The 16,325-nt window shown below is 39.1% G+C and overlaps 1 protein-coding gene across 6 annotated transcripts in view; it reads right to left on the reverse strand.

Moving 5' to 3' along the window:
* The window catches only part of tmem94 (transmembrane protein 94), a 130,964-nt gene that overhangs the window by 105,118 nt on the left and 9,521 nt on the right, over nt 1–16,325 (reverse strand). For all 6 annotated transcript variants that reach the window (XR_005614076.1, XM_039616417.1, XM_039616416.1 and 3 more), the window contains exons 4-10: nt 11,832–11,959; nt 9,960–10,096; nt 9,526–9,731; nt 8,655–8,806; nt 1,962–2,064; nt 1,777–1,863; nt 1,429–1,545 (exon numbers count right to left, since the gene is read on the reverse strand). Coding sequence is in view for 5 of the 6 variants with exons in the window: in XM_039616417.1 (XP_039472351.1) it covers nt 1,429–1,545; nt 1,777–1,863; nt 1,962–2,064; nt 8,655–8,806; nt 9,526–9,731; nt 9,960–10,096; nt 11,832–11,959 (930 nt within the window). In the remaining variant the exon portion in view is untranslated. The remainder of the gene's footprint in view (nt 1–1,428; nt 1,546–1,776; nt 1,864–1,961; nt 2,065–8,654; nt 8,807–9,525; nt 9,732–9,959; nt 10,097–11,831; nt 11,960–16,325) is intronic.

Raw genomic sequence — 16,325 nt, forward strand, 5'->3', positions numbered from 1 at the left:
TCCTGAAAACAGCTGAGACTTGTGCTAATAAGAGGTGAAAAGGCTGAAAAATTTTGCAGAAGAGGTGAATAAGCAGAATTTGGGCTGAAAAGAGGTGAAAATTCTCCTGAAAAGAGTTCAATCAGCAGAATTTCTGCTGAAAAGAGTTCTGCAGAAGTCTTTTCAGAATTCTGCTGAAAAGATGTTTTTGCTGAAAACAGCAGAAAAAGTTGGGATTTGTGCTGAAAAGTGGTGAAAAAACTGAAAATTTTGCTGAAAAGGGGTGAAAAAGCTGAAATTGAGTTAAAACAGTTTAACTGTTAACTGAAAGAAATGTTGCCATAAGCGGGATTTGAACCCGGGTCTCCCAGTCTGAGAACGGCTGCTTATCTCACTGAGCTAAAACACGGCTCAACCGGGCAAGGAAAACTAGTGAGGCCACTGATAATGTGCAAAAATGGGCAAAAAATATTGCAAAAAAAATTCAATATCTCAAAAAGTATAGAAATTATCAGCACCAAAAGTCATAGCAAACATTAGCAGAAAGAGCAGAATTTTTTAAAGTTTGAACTGAGAAAATCGGCTGAAAACTGAAGGAGTAGTTAAGCGGCAAAAACGTCACGGAAGCAACTTGAAGAATAATAATAAAGAATAAAGAGAAACAGGAACTCAATAGTGTGGAAGCCCTTTAGGGCATCCACACAATAAAGAGAAACAGGAACTCAATAGTGTGGAAGCCCTTTAGGGCATCCACACAATAAAGAATAAAGAGAAACAGGAACTCAATAGTGTGGAAGCCCTTTGAGGGCATCCACACAATAATAATAATAATAATAAATCCGACGAATAGTAATATGTGTGCCTCTTGGCATAGGCACACATAATAATAATAAGAATAATAAATCCGAGGAATAGTAATATGTGTGCCTCTTGGCATAGGCACACATAATAATAAATCCGACGAATAGTAATATGTGTGCCTCTTGGCATAGGCACACATAATTAATGTATAACTATAATAGTATTTGCATATCGACACATTTTCTATCTTTTTGCTAAATAAATATGCCATTAAATAACATTTGTATGAATGTAAACATCTGCACAGCTTAAAGTCTGTTTCTTATCCTCATGATTGTTGATTCAGAGCAAACAGGTATTAGACTACAAAGACAAATGTATGAATACTCTCGATATGAACATGTCATGAACTCATGAATGCAGATTTTCTGATAAGTTCATGTTCAGACTACAGCTTGATATATCACTTTGTCAGATTCAAAGTTAAATATCTGTCATGTGTTCTTTTAGACCTGTTACTAAAAGTTAAAAAAATAAACAAAAAAATAATCACTGATAATAACTGAAGCCTTTTCTCCTGTCACTGCATGTTACGTTACATTACATTACATGTTATGTGTGTGTTGTCCCTGTGTGTATGTCCCTCACCAGGCCAGCTGGTGACACACGGCTGAACTCAGCAAGGACCCTGGCCTCTCCATAAGCATTCACCAGCACCCACATAATAGGAAAGAGCAGGGGCAAAATGGGCAGAACACCCATTAGCTGAAAAAACAAGTCATACACACATTTCTGTCCAGTCTTTTTCGTTTTCAAGTATTTTCTTAGTACAATCATTATGTTTGGTGCCAACACAGAACAAACTGTTCTGGAAGTTTATTATCAATAGTAATCACAAAAAATACCTTTACATACACACTGGTTGGCTGTGTCCCTACATTACTAATACATTACAGTCTTTGCTGTCTGCACATTTACTGCTTTGAATTATTTTACCTGAAGCTGAACAAAATTGTAGCATCTAGGAGTGAGGCTGGGGGCAGTAAGAGCAAAGCGAATAGTGTTAACCAGCAGGAATGCCACCTAGAAGAGGGGAGCAAAACATATACGTGAGACAAAGACTCCACATATTTACATGTTCATGTTCAAATACATTGCAGAAGAACACACTAACTACTCACCAGCACAACAGGACAGACTAGCTTGGTGATGACCGACTGCACAGTAAATCTCTCGTTATCGAGCACAGTGACTGGGCGAGACAGTGCCAACTCCAAATTGTTCCTGTTGGATAAAAGACAGACAGAAATACAAATGATTTTACCAAAGTTTAACAACTTTTTTCCATTACCATTCATTCCCATTGATACTCTGCTATATCTTCTTATGTTCATCATTCTTCATCTGTGAGATGTTATGGTTTCTTTTCATTACATCATAGTCACATGACAGCAGTATAGTAGGGCTGTTCGATATAACGATATATATCGGATGACGATATAAAAACGTCTATCGTTTCATTTTACGCTATCGTTTGTTTCGTGGTGTCGCAAAATAAACTGTTTACGGCAATATTTTATTTTATTTTATTTTTTTGGTTAAACTTTATTTAACAAATAATGAGTATACAACATACGAACAGATGAAGTATACAAAACAACAGAACATGAACACACAAAGCCAGGGGTAAAAAGTTACAAGAATACACACAAAAATTCACAGATATATATTGTTTTGAGAGCCTTTTTGTTGGTAGAGTCTGATATTGATTGTATAATATTTTTTCATCGTTTTGATGGTCACTGTAGTGGCTATATTAATTTCCTAAAGTTCTCTCTTTCTCTTATATTTAATATAACCACATTACAGACGGACAAGCGCTTGTTTTTATGCGTTGTCGTTAGCAACAACGACGGTAAAACCACCTCGTGTCCGCTTGTTTATTTTCCACATAAACCTTTCACAATAAAGCTCAAGATCCTGTTGAGACTTTTCAAAATAAACTGAATCACGTGAAAGATGCAGAGTATTTACGGATGAGAAGCAAAAAAGAGCCGTCAGGTGCTAAAAAATAAACCTTAGACTCAAACGTTAGAACAGGCTTTTCCCCGCAGCACGCTGTGTAATAAATACAAAGAAAACGGCTGCCGTTACAACCTATGTCTAAAAATGTATCGTTTCATGCATCAGTTAAAACACTCGACTCCAGGTACGCGACGCCCAGCTGGAAACACTTCACGCAAGTCGAGCTGCCCGACATTCACAGAATTTACAGAAAATGTTACATTTTTGTGATTTATATCGTTATCGGACGATAGATGTCTTAATATCGGGATATGAGATTTTGGTCATATCGCACAGCCCTACAGTATAGCTGTACGAGCGTAAGCCAGTGTTCAAATAAAATGTCACAATTGAGAAAAAGCGCAATTTTTTAATATTTACTTTCCAAAAACCACAGACTGAGTTGCAGTACTGTTGGCTGAAGCAACTTTTTGATAATAAAAAGGTCAGAAGAAAATTAACTCAAGTTGGATGCAGATCCAGGATAGCAGGATCAAAGTTATACTTACTGCCACTATAATTTCACAGATTAAATAATGTTCATTTATACTAAACAGCTGTATTGTGGTCTCATTCGGGCACAAATAAATTTATCGACAGTCTTCTGGGTTACCTAGCAAACTGCAAATGGGAAGCAGTGCTCCTTTTGGAGAACAGTAACTTCGCTGTTTATTTTTTCGTTATGGTGGGCACATGAAGATTCGCCCTTTGACCCTTTTAAACAGCACACTGGTGCGTTAATGTGCATAACCTAATGTTAACCTAATGTGAATGTCATATGTATGTTTCGCTTCCGTCCCACCAAGAAAATGCATATGTACATGAAAGACTGTATAGTACTTTTAACATTCATTTTATGATATTTGAGAATATTAGAAGTAATTCCAACATTTGGTTTAACACTAGAAGTCCCAGAGATTAGTCATTTGGCTTTTCTACCTAGAAAACCCACCGTCGAGCCAAATGGCTGGTAGGCTTTTAGCTAATATCCTTAATCACCTGTGAACAGCTGCTTTTGTTATGTAAATAAGGTGGGGCCATGGTGAACCACTTGGAGTGGTTAGTTTCCTGAGCCACAAGGAATTTCAGTTTGCCTTAGGGAGAAATCAACACACATGAGTGTATTTCCTTTGTTGCTGAGATTTATTGATAAAATAGTACAAAAAAACAAAAAACAAAAAAACAACCATTTGTACACATATTTACAACTAACAATAAAAAGTGAGTGAGTACATTTCAATCACTCACAATCCTGGCACTGCCATGGTATCTGTAGTCTGCATTTACCACATGTGTATCTGTAGCAGTGAACACATCGCACAGTGGCATGATTGTTCTTGCATTTGTGTTTGACCTGACACGTGGCTCTTTTTTCCAGGGCTAGGTGTGGAGGGTTGTGTCTGAGGCAACTGTTCTTTTCTTGCCTTCTTCCCAGCCATATGAGAGTTAGCCAACTCTCTTGCAAGCTCCACCAGGAAGTCCACCCGTCTTTCCTGCGTCCCGGTGCATGCTTGATACAGCACATGTGCATTCAGTGCTGCCATGTCAATCATGTTATAGAACACGGCAACTGGCCAGCGCCGTGTTCCTCTGCGAACCGTGTACTCCCGCACCATCTGGTCCATCACATCCATGCCACACTTTGTGGTGTTGTAAAGGGTGACAGTGTTTGGCTTCCTTTTGGTGGTGTTATCAGTCTGAACCACGCTGTGCATGCTGCTAAGAATATAGACTGTCTTCTTCCGTTTGGCCGCATCACGCCGTCAGCGTGGCAGCAGAGGTTGAAAACACCTAAGAAATAAGATAAATTGTTATTTCCATAGCACTTTTACACACAATGAAACACATAAACATAGAACCACAAAGACCTGCAGCCTACCTGAGTGGTGAATTCATTGCGATCTTTGTATCTAGCGGATTGAGGAATTTCGGCGAATCTTGTTGACTGTGCCGAGGATGGTGGTTTTCCGTCTAAGAGTTTTTGTGCAAGTGAAAGCGATGTGAAGAAATTGTCCGTGGTAACATTTCTGCCCTTGTCAGGAATGGTTCCATCAGCCTCATCACTACATTTTCAGACAGTCTCTCCCCACTGGGACGATTGGGGTCCTTGCCAAGATATGGGAGGACATTGCAAATGTACTTGGATTTTAGGTCGCATGAGCCACCCAAAACTTGATCCCAAACTTGTCAGGTTTACTTGCAATATACTGCAGGAAACAGCACCGAGTCTTTGATGGGAAGAGCTGTTCATCAGCGGTGATATGTAGACCAGGGTTGTAGCGTGATGCAGTTGGTGACAAATGATCCCCACACACTGAAATTGCAGCGAACTTATCAGTCTTTGCTCGATCACTGCGGGTGGACCTGTCATCAAAGCGTGGGTGTTGCATGATGTCTTGGAGGCGGTTCGCAGCGGCATAGTTCAATGATCTGCGGGTTTCCCAGGTTTGCTGACCAGCAGTCACGTAGTGATGGAACCTAGTAACCCCGCAAGATGACAATTGAAATAAATGCCATTAGTTCAGGGAGGTCCATGAACCAATGAACATCCTCCGTTTGCTCTGCATGTTGAATAGTCCATTCTTGAATGCTATGAAGCATGTCAAGAGTGATGAAACACAGGAAGCTCTGAAGGCGACTCAAGATACTTTTCTGGCCTTAGCCGTTGGCTCTCCACCTGCAGCGCACGCCTCTATTGGGGTGAAAGGGAGACAGGTCCCACCTGCTCTTCACGCCACAATGTGCCATCTTTAAGCTGTCTCAGTCCCAAACAAGCTCTCTTTTGGTTGAGAAGCAGTCTCCTCATCTGCAGTGTGAACAAATTCAAATTGTGAGCAATGGGAAGGTCAAGCGAAATTGCAAATGCATGCATAGATACTAATTATAATTCCAGTATCTCCTCCTCTGTGTCGAATAATGTCTGAAATATCTTACTTACTACATCCACTTACTGGTTTGAAATGAAATAGGAAATGATATGCAATAAAATATCTTCCTAAATAAAAGATACAACTAGAGTTAGGGTTACTAGCTAACTAATCCGCTCTACTTTTTAGTATTTTCACTTACTTGTTTGAAATGAAATAGGAAATAATATGAAATGAAACCTAACCTGAAGACTGATCAGACAGCTCTGAGTCGAATCCGGCTTTAGTTCTAGGTCTTCTCCATCTGAGTCTGAGGGTTGACTTCACTGAGGATCATTTCAAGGCTTGCTGAGTCTTCTCTGCATTTTCTTTCCTTGGAGGAGGAGGTTCGTACACCACAGAATTCTTCAGGGCAATGAAGCTGACTGCAGGCTTCCCCAAACTTATAAAAGAAAGAAAGAAGCCTGCAGTCAGCTTCATTGCCCTGAAGAATTCTGTGGTGCTGAACCTCCTCTCCAAGGAAAGAAAATGCAGAGAAGACTCAGCAAGCCTTGAAATGATCCTCAGTGAAGTCAACCCTGTGACTCAGATGGAGAAGACCTAGAACTAAAGCCGGATTCGGACTCAGAGCTGTCTGATCAGTCTTCAGGTTAGGTTTCATTTCATATTATTTCCTATTTCATTTCAAACAAGTAAGTGAAAATACTAAAAAGCAGGCGGGATTAGGGTTAGCTAGTAACCCTAACTCTAGTTGTATCTTTTATTTAGGAAGATATTTTATTGCATATCATTTCCTATTTCATTTCAAACCAGTAAGTGGATGTAGTAAGTAAGATATTTCAGACATTATTCGGTACAGAGGAGGAGATACTGGAATTATAATTAGTATCTATGCATGCATTTGCAATTGTTTGACCTTCCCATTGCTCACAATTTGAATTTGTTCACACTGCAGATGAGGAGACTGCTTCTCAACCTAAAAAAGAGAGCTTGTTTGGGGACTGAGACAGCGAAGATGGCACATTGTGGCGTGAAGAGCAGGTGGGGACCTGTCTCCCTTTCACCCCAATAGAGGCGCACGCTGCAGGTGGAGAGCCAACGGCTAAGGCCAGGAAAAGTATCTTGAGTCGCCTTCAGAGCTTCCTGTGTTTCATCACTCTTGACATGCTTCATAGCATTCAAGAATGGACTATTCAACATGCAGAGCAAACGGAGGATGTTCATTGGTTCATGGACCTCCCTGAACTAATGGCATTTATTTCAATTGTCATCTTGCGGGGGTTACTAGGGTTCCATCACTACGTGACTGCTGGTCAGCAAACCTGGGAAACCCGCAGATCATTGGAACTATGCCGCCGTAACCGCTTCCAAGACATCATGCAACACCCACGCTTTGATGACAGGTCCACCCGCAGTGATCGAGCAAAGACTGATAAGTTCGCTGCAATTTCCAGTGTGTGGGGATCATTTGTCACCAACTGCATCACGTGCTACAACCCTGGTCTACATATCACCGTTGATGAACAGCTCTTCCCATCAAAGACTCGGTGCTGTTTCCTGCAGTATATTGCAAGTAAACCTGACAAGTTTGGGATCAAGTTTTGGGTGGCTCTGCGACTAAAAATCCAAGTACATTTGCAATGTCCTCCCATATCTTGGCAAGGACCCCAATCGTCCCAGTGGGGAGAGACTGTCTGAAAATGTAGTGATGAGGCTGATGGAACCATTCCTAGACAAGGGCAGAAATGTTACCACGGACAATTTCTTCACATCGCTTTCACTTGCACAAAAACTTAGACGGAAAACCACCATCCTCGGCACAGTCAACAAGATTCGCCGGAAATTCCTCAATCCGCTAGATACAAAGATCGCAATGAATTCACCACTCAGGTAGGCTGCAGGTCTTTTGTGGTTCTATGTTTATGTGTTTCATTGTGTGTAAAAGTGCTATGGAAATAACAATTTATCTTATTTCTTAGGTGTTTTCAACCTCTGCTGCCACGCTGACGGCGATGCGGCCAAACGGAAGAAGACAGTCTATATTCTTAGCAGCATGCACAGCGTGGTTCAGACTGATAACACCACCAAAAGGAAGCCAAACACTGTCACCCTTTACAACACCACAAAGTGTGGCATGGATGTGATGGACCAGATGGTGCGGAGAGTACACGTCCGCAGAGGAACACGGCGCTGGCCAGTTGCCGTGTTCTATAACATGATTGACATGGCAGCACTGAATGCACATGTGCTGTATCAAGCATGCACCGGGACGCAGGAAAGACGGTGGACTTCCTGGTGGAGCTTGCAAGAGAGTTGGCTAACTCTCATATGGCTGGGAAGAAGGCAAGAAAAGAACAGTTGCCTCAGACACAACCCTCCACACCCAGCCCTGGAAAAAGAGCCACGTGTCAGGTCAAACACAAATGCAAGAACAATCATGCCGCCAGTGATGTGTTCACTGCTACAGATACACATGTGGTAAATGCAGACTACAGATACCATGGCAGTGCCAGGATTGTGAGTGATTGAAATGTACTCACTCACTTTTTATTGTTAGTTGTAAATATCTGTACAAACGGTTGTTTTTGTAGAAATTTTTTTTGGTTTGTTTTTTTTGTACTGTTTTTATCAATAAATCTTTTGAGATTTATTTTCCTGGATGATTGAGAATGCATCAAGACGAACACAAAATGAAGTTCACAGCTTTTAGCAGTTCCCCTCCCCACACACAAACAAAGAGGTATTTGGCTCAGCAATCATTCACACACCCCACTCCCTTCCACAATTCTCAGGTAACGACCCAATTTACATATGAATTGATGCTAACAGACTAGCCAAGTTAGCTTCCACTTGGCTGACAGAGGGTTAGAAAAGCCTGGGACTTCTAGTGTTAAAACAACAACAACAACAACAACAACAAAAAAACATGGCTATGTTCCCTACCTTATCGTGTCCAGGACTGGAGTACGGACCACTCTGAAGAGGCGGTGTTGCTGGGGGCTCTGGGGTCCTCTTTTCTCATTGGCCCGTGGTGAAGGAGGAGGAGAGAATGGTGGGAATAAATCTCCTGGTTCAAGCACAATGTGTTCATCATCCTGAGGAGGAAAAAGAAAAAAAAATAGAACAATTATAATTTCTGAGATACCAGATACTGATCTTACTGACAGGTTAAGGACCTTCTATGGCCCTGTCAGCTCTCCTAGATTAACTGCTTGTCTGCTGCACTGTCAACCACAGTCGTGAGACTATGCTGCAAGACACAGCAAACCTTTTAGCAAAACCAAGTACTGATGTGCCATCCTAGAGGAGTTGGACCTCCTGTGAAACATGTGTATGGTACAGGTATCGTCTCGTGCTTCCAGTAGAAAAGATGAAAACTCAGCAGAGCACCCAATCAGAAAATGATGATGAGGGGAAAAAAGGTCAGAGGTCTCCACCTGTAAAACCATTTATTTTTTTGCCTCCATTTTCATAAACAGTGTAAAAAACAATGCATTAAATAGAATTTTTTACACAAACTAATAACATAAATATCCTGTCCATCCTTTTTACCACATATCATACAACAATGGATTAGTTTTGTCTAAATGTGGCTGATAAACTTCCAGTTGATGTACTTGTTATTCCTACCAGCAGAGGAAATACCGGGTGAGATTGTGTCTAATACCTAAATACTGGTTTAAGCTGCTGATACAAATTCTGATACATGCTGCCTTTTAAAGCTTTTGAAAATTGTTATTTACTCATAAATATTAGATACTATCTTACAAAAGTATACTACAGTTTACGATAATGCAGCTAAATACAGACTAACCTTAATGCCTCTAAGTGACGCAAAGGCCTCTTGACCAGGTCTCAGAGCAATGATATCTCCTTCCACCAGTAGACTGACAGGCAGGCTAACCAGCTGAGAGTCACGATAGGTCCAGTGAAGGGACCACGATGGGGATGAGGGTGTGTAAAGGTCAGGGTAGAGAGATGAAGGCCATTTCACTTCACCAACACAGGCTGACAAGTAATCTAGGATAATGAATTACAAAAGTGAGGATTCATTTAGAGAACAAAATAGGGTGAGAAGAACTAACATGACAGACTAACTCTTGTTAATGAAATAGGTTTTGAAGAAGGTAAAACAAAAAACAACTACAACAACAAACAAAACTAAACAAACAAATGTGACTTTTACAGAGAACACAAGTTCCTCAATTCTTCTGTGTTTGCAGTAATGAAGTCATGAGCCTTACTCACCACTGAGCTGTGTGATGATGGCCTTTAGGCGCCATATCATCTCATTTCGCTTCAGTCTCTCCTGGCGTCCACCCAGACAGAGGTTCAGCACCAAGAGGAGAAGGAGAGCAGCGGCATTCAGGAGCTCTATACCAGAACTGTGGAGGTGAAGACAGAAGACCACAGCTATGAATCAAAGATCAAAGAATACAGTGATAAAATATCTCTCATCATGGTGGACGAGGGAGATACATTTCTCAATTACCTTGCTGTGCTAAACATTTTTAATGCAAACTAACTAGAATTTCAACCAGTGTTTTTTGGAAAGGATGCTATCTTGTAGAGAATCCCTCATGTTACACTGCTGCCAAGAAGAAAGCTCTCAAAGCACTGACAGCTATGTAGACTTTTCATCTGGATGGGTAAGTAATACCGCCGTGTGGAGGTGAAGAATAAGAAATTACCACACAAAACAAAAGTTCTGGTAGTATTAATTTGTCACATTAATGTCGTGTCATAACAGTAAAGCTAACAAAGTACTTTTCTAATGTCAGGTCATTGCGCCTATGTCATTTTCTACAGTTTAAAAGAGCCACAACTGACAGCCTCGGTGCCCTAGAGAAGCAGGGATTGGTGCAATTTGCCTGTAAGGCAGGATTAGGAGAGGTGTGCTCACATATTGGCATAATGCTCTACAGCCTTCTGGCAACTGTAAATAAACAGTGATAAGTGCATTCGATAGCACAGCAACTTTCTGGCATGAAGTGTGAAGTTAAACTCGAAAACGTTTAAAGGATGGCTGGAGGGCAAACAAGTATTAAAAGTAAAAACAGCAGTATTGTTTTTGCCGTGTCCCAGTAGTTTTGACATCACCTGAAAACTATGGTATTATTGTACTGACCAGCTTATCTCACTATGCAACACATAATAAGACATTTAAATTACTTGCATGTAGATTTATAAAATGCCAGTGTTGCCCATTTTAAACATTAAAATGTCCCTTACAGCATCAGTTTGTATTTGTTTTTTTTAAATTCTGAACTACTCCAACATTTGAGGGTTTGCGCCTTGTAGCTATGCTAATAGCTAATAGAATCAATGCATTTTATAAAGTGTTCACACTAAAAGAGCAGAAATACTGAGACAGTGTGACTTGGCACTAAACATTATTTATTATATAAATTGAATAAAACTTAGTTGAACTGAAAAATATGGTCAGTCTATTCCTAGAAACTGTTTACAATAAAACGATATGTCGTCCATTTGTCTGGATGATAGGAAAGTTTCTAACTATGCTGCTGAAGATGTTTAAAAATATATAATGGGAAACTGAAATGGAGCTATCAAAATATCAACACAAGCTATCAGCCTTTTTCAAACTTTCCTCATTTGTGTTTTTTTCCTCAAATGTGGTCCTCAGCCATATCGAGTTGAGTAACCCTGCTGTAAAGCATCAATGCGCTACTCAAAGCCAAAGAGACTGGAGAACTGCATGTCTTAGGATTCTGGGAGAAGAAGGTCTCGAATAATCAGGCCCTATCATAGTACCTTATTATCCGATTCCCAATCACACTGCATGCTTACTTGTGGCTGCTCTGGTATTTAAAGGTAGAATGGGAGGCAGAGTCTTCAGCTATTAGGCTCCTCTTTCATGAAACTAGCTCCCATTTTGGATTCAGGAGACAGACCCTCTCTCAACTTTAAGACTGGGCTTCAGATTTTCCATTATGATAAACCTTACAGTTACGGTACAATCAGGTGACCATGAACCACCATCTCCCTCACCTCCCTTTTTCTTCCTGTTAAAAAGGATTTGTTTTTCTTCCCACTATAACCAAGTGATTGCTCATAACAGGTTGACTGATTGATGATTCCCAAAAAGAGATTACATACCTCCCCTTTGGCTGGCTACCATGGCAAGAGACGAGTCCCACCACCACCAGCAGAGTGAGGGCAGCACCCGGCCAATGGACACAAGAGTGACGATTACCATGGTAAAGGAAGCTGTTTTGCCACTGTTCCTATGGAAATGTCCCAAAACAAAAGAAAGTAAGCACAACTGGACAGACAGACAGACAGACAGACAGACAGACAGACAGATAGACAGATAGACAGATAGATAGATAGATAGATAGACAGATAGATATCTGTCTGTCTGTCTGTCTATATATACACACACACATATTCACTCTTGGCATACAGCTTGATGTCATCCATGTACAGGAGGTGGCTGACAACCGCTCCGTTTCGTAGTCAGTATCCGTAGCCAGTCTTGTTAATGATCTCACTGAGGGGGTTCAGGCCTATGCAGAACAGCAGTCGGGACAGAGCATCTCCTCGGTAGATCCCGCACTTGATGGTGATTGAGTCATAGGCCTTCTTGTAATCAATCCAGGCTGTGCACAGGTTGGTCAGTCTGGTCTTGCAGTCTCGGCTGACTGTTCTGTCTACCAGTAGCTGGTGTTTTGCGCCTCTGGTATTCTTGCCAATCCCTTTCTGTGCCCCGCTCATGTATTGACCCATGTGCCTGTTCATCTTAGCCGATATGATGCCTGACAGGAGCTTCCATGTAGTACTGAGGCAGGTTATTGGTCGGTAGTTGGATGGGACCGGTCCCTTCTTGGGGTCCTTGGGGATCAGGACCGTCCGACCGGGTGTCCGGGTGTCTCTCGTTAACTAGCAGCTGGTTCATTTGTGCTGCCAGGCGCTCGTGGAGTGCAGTCAGCTTCTTCAGCCAGTAGGCGTGAACCATGTCGGGCCCTGGTGCTGTCCAACTCTTCATACTGGAGACCCTTTCTTGGATGTCTGCCACTGTGATGGTTACCGGACCCTGTTCAGGGAGGTCGCTATGGTCTGCCCTCAGATCCACTAGCCACTGAGCATTGCCGTTATGGGTTGCGTCCTTTCTTATATACATATACATACATGTGTGTGTATATATATATATATATATATATATATATATATATATATATATATATATATATATATATATATATATATATATATATATATATATATATATATATATACATATATACATATATACATATATATATATATATATATATATATATATATATACATACATATATACATATATACATATATATATATATATATATATATATATATATATACATATATATATATATATATATATATATATATATATATATATATATATATATATATATATATATATATATATATATATATATATATATATATATATATATATATATATATATATATATATATATATATATATATATATATATATATATATATATACATATATATATATATATATATATATATATATATATATATATATATATATATATATATATATATATATATATATATATATATATATATATATATATATATATATATATATATATATATATATATATATATATATATATATATATATATATATATATATATATATATATATATATATATATATATATATATATATATATATATATATATATATATATATATATATATATATATATATATATATATATATATATATATATATATATATATATATATATATATATATATATATATATATATATATATATATATATATATATATATATATATATATATATATATATATATATATATATATATATATATATATATATATATATATATATATATATATATATATATATATATATATATATATATATATATATATATATATATATATATATATATATATATATATATATATATATATATATATATACATATATATATATATATATATATATATATATATATATATATATATATATATATATATATATATATATATATATATATATATATATATATATATATATATATATATATATATATATATATATATATATATATATATATATATATATATATATATATATATATATATATATATATATATATATATATATATATATATATATATATATATATATATATATATATATATATATATATATATATATATATATATATATATATATATATATATATATATATATATATATATATATATATATATATATATATATATATATATATATATACATATATATATATATATATATATATATATATATATATATATATATATATATATATATATATATATATATATATATATATATATATATATATATATATATATATATATATATATATATATATATATATATATATATATATATATATATATATATATATATATATATATATATATATATATATATATATATATATATATATATATATATATATATATATATATATATATATATATATATATATACATATATATATATATATATATATACATATATATATATATATATATATATATATATATATATATATATATAATATAAAAAAAACACCCAGCACGCCCCTGCGGGCGGTTTATCCTTCAAGCTCGGGTCCTCTACCAGAGGCCTGGGAGCTTGAGGGTCCCTCGCAGTATCTTAGTTGTTCCCAGGACTGCGCTCTTCTGGACAGAGATCTCCGATGTTGTTCCCGGGATCTGCTGGAGCCACTCGCCTAGCTTGGGAGTCACCGCACCCAGTGCTCCAATTACCACGGGACCACCGTCACCTTCACCCTCCACATCCTCTCGAGCTCTTCTCTGAGCCCTTGGTATTTCTCCAGCTTCGTGTTCCTTCTTCCTGATATTGCTGTCATTCGAACCGCTACATCGATCACTACAGCAGTCTTCTTCTGTTTGTCTACCACCACTATGTCCGGTTGGTTAGCCACCACCATTTTGTCCGTCTGCATCTGGAAGTCCCACAGGATCTTAGCTCGGTCATTCTCCACCACCCTTGGGGCATCTCCCATTTTGACCTCGGGACTTCCAGGTTATACTCGGCACAGATGTTCCTGTACACTATGCCGGCCACTTGGTTATGGCGCTCCATGTATGCCTTGCCTGCTAGCATCTTGCACCCTGCTGTTATGTGCTGGATTGTCTCTGGGGCATCTTTACACAGCCTGCACCTGGGGTCTTGCCTGGTGTGATAGACCCCAGCCTCTATGGATCTTGTACTCAGAGCTTGTTCTTGTGCTGCCATGATTAGTGCCTCTGTGCTGTCTTTCAGTCCAGCTTTGTCCAGCCACTGGTAGGATTTCTGGATATCAGCCACCTCCTCTATCTGCCGGTGGTACATACCGTGCAGGGGCCTGTCCTTCCATGATGGTTCCTCGCCTTCCTCCTCTTTCTTGGGTTTCTGCTGCCTGAGGTATCTTCTGAGCACGCTGTCAGTTGGGGCCATCTTCGTGATGTATTCGTGGATGTTTCTTGTCTCATCCTGGACTGTGGTGCTGACACTCACCAGTCCCCGGCCCCTTCCTTCCGCTTAGCATACAGCCTCAGGGTGCTGGACTTGGGGTGAAACCCTCCATGCATGGTAAGGAGCTTTCTTGTCTTTATGTCAGTGGCTTCTATCTCCTCCTTTGGCCAGCCTATAACCCCAGCAGGGTACCTGATCACGGGCAGGGGCGAGGTGTTGATGGCCCGGATCTTGTTCTTACCGTTCAGCTGACTCCTCAGGACTTGCCTGACCCTCTGCAGGTACTTGGTGGTTGCAGCTTTCCTAGCGCCCTCTTCATGGTTCCCATTCGCTGCGGGATCCCCAGGTACTTGTAACTGTCCTCTATGTCTGCAATGTTGCCTTCTGGTAGTTCAGTCCCCTCAGTTCTGACTACCTTCCCTCTTTTTTTGTTACCATCCGACTACACTTCTCCAGTCCGAGCGACATTCCAATGTCATTGCTGTATAGCCTGGTAGTGTGTATCAGTGAATCGATGTCTCGCTCACTCTTGGCATACAGCTTGATGTCATCCATGTACAGGAGGTGGCTGACAACCGCTCCGTTTCGTAGTCGGTATCCGTAGCCAGTCTTGTTAATGATCTCACTGAGGGGTTCAGGCCTATGCAGAACAGCAGTGGGGACAGAGCATCTCCTTGGTAGATCCCGCACTTGATGGTGACTTGTGCTATGGGCTTGGAGTTGGCCTCTAGTGTTGTACGCCACATCCCCATTGAGTTCCTGATGAAGGCTCTTAGGGTCCTGTTGATCTTGTACAATTCTAGGCATTCCAGTATCCAGCTGTGGGGCATTGAGTCATAGGCCTTCTTGTAATCAATCCAGGCAGTGCACAGGTTGGTCAGTCTGGTCTTGCAGTCTCGGCTGACCGTTCTGTCTACCAGTAGCTGGTGTTTTGCGCCTCTGGTATTCTTGCCAATCCCTTTCTGTGCCCGCTCATGTATTGACCCATGTGCCTGTTCATCTTAGCCGATATGATGCCTGACAGGAGCTTCCATGTAGTACTGAGGCAGGTTATTGG

The sequence above is a fragment of the Oreochromis aureus genome, linkage group 8, assembly GCF_013358895.1.
Source record: "Oreochromis aureus strain Israel breed Guangdong linkage group 8, ZZ_aureus, whole genome shotgun sequence".
NCBI lineage: Eukaryota > Metazoa > Chordata > Actinopteri > Cichliformes > Cichlidae > Oreochromis > Oreochromis aureus.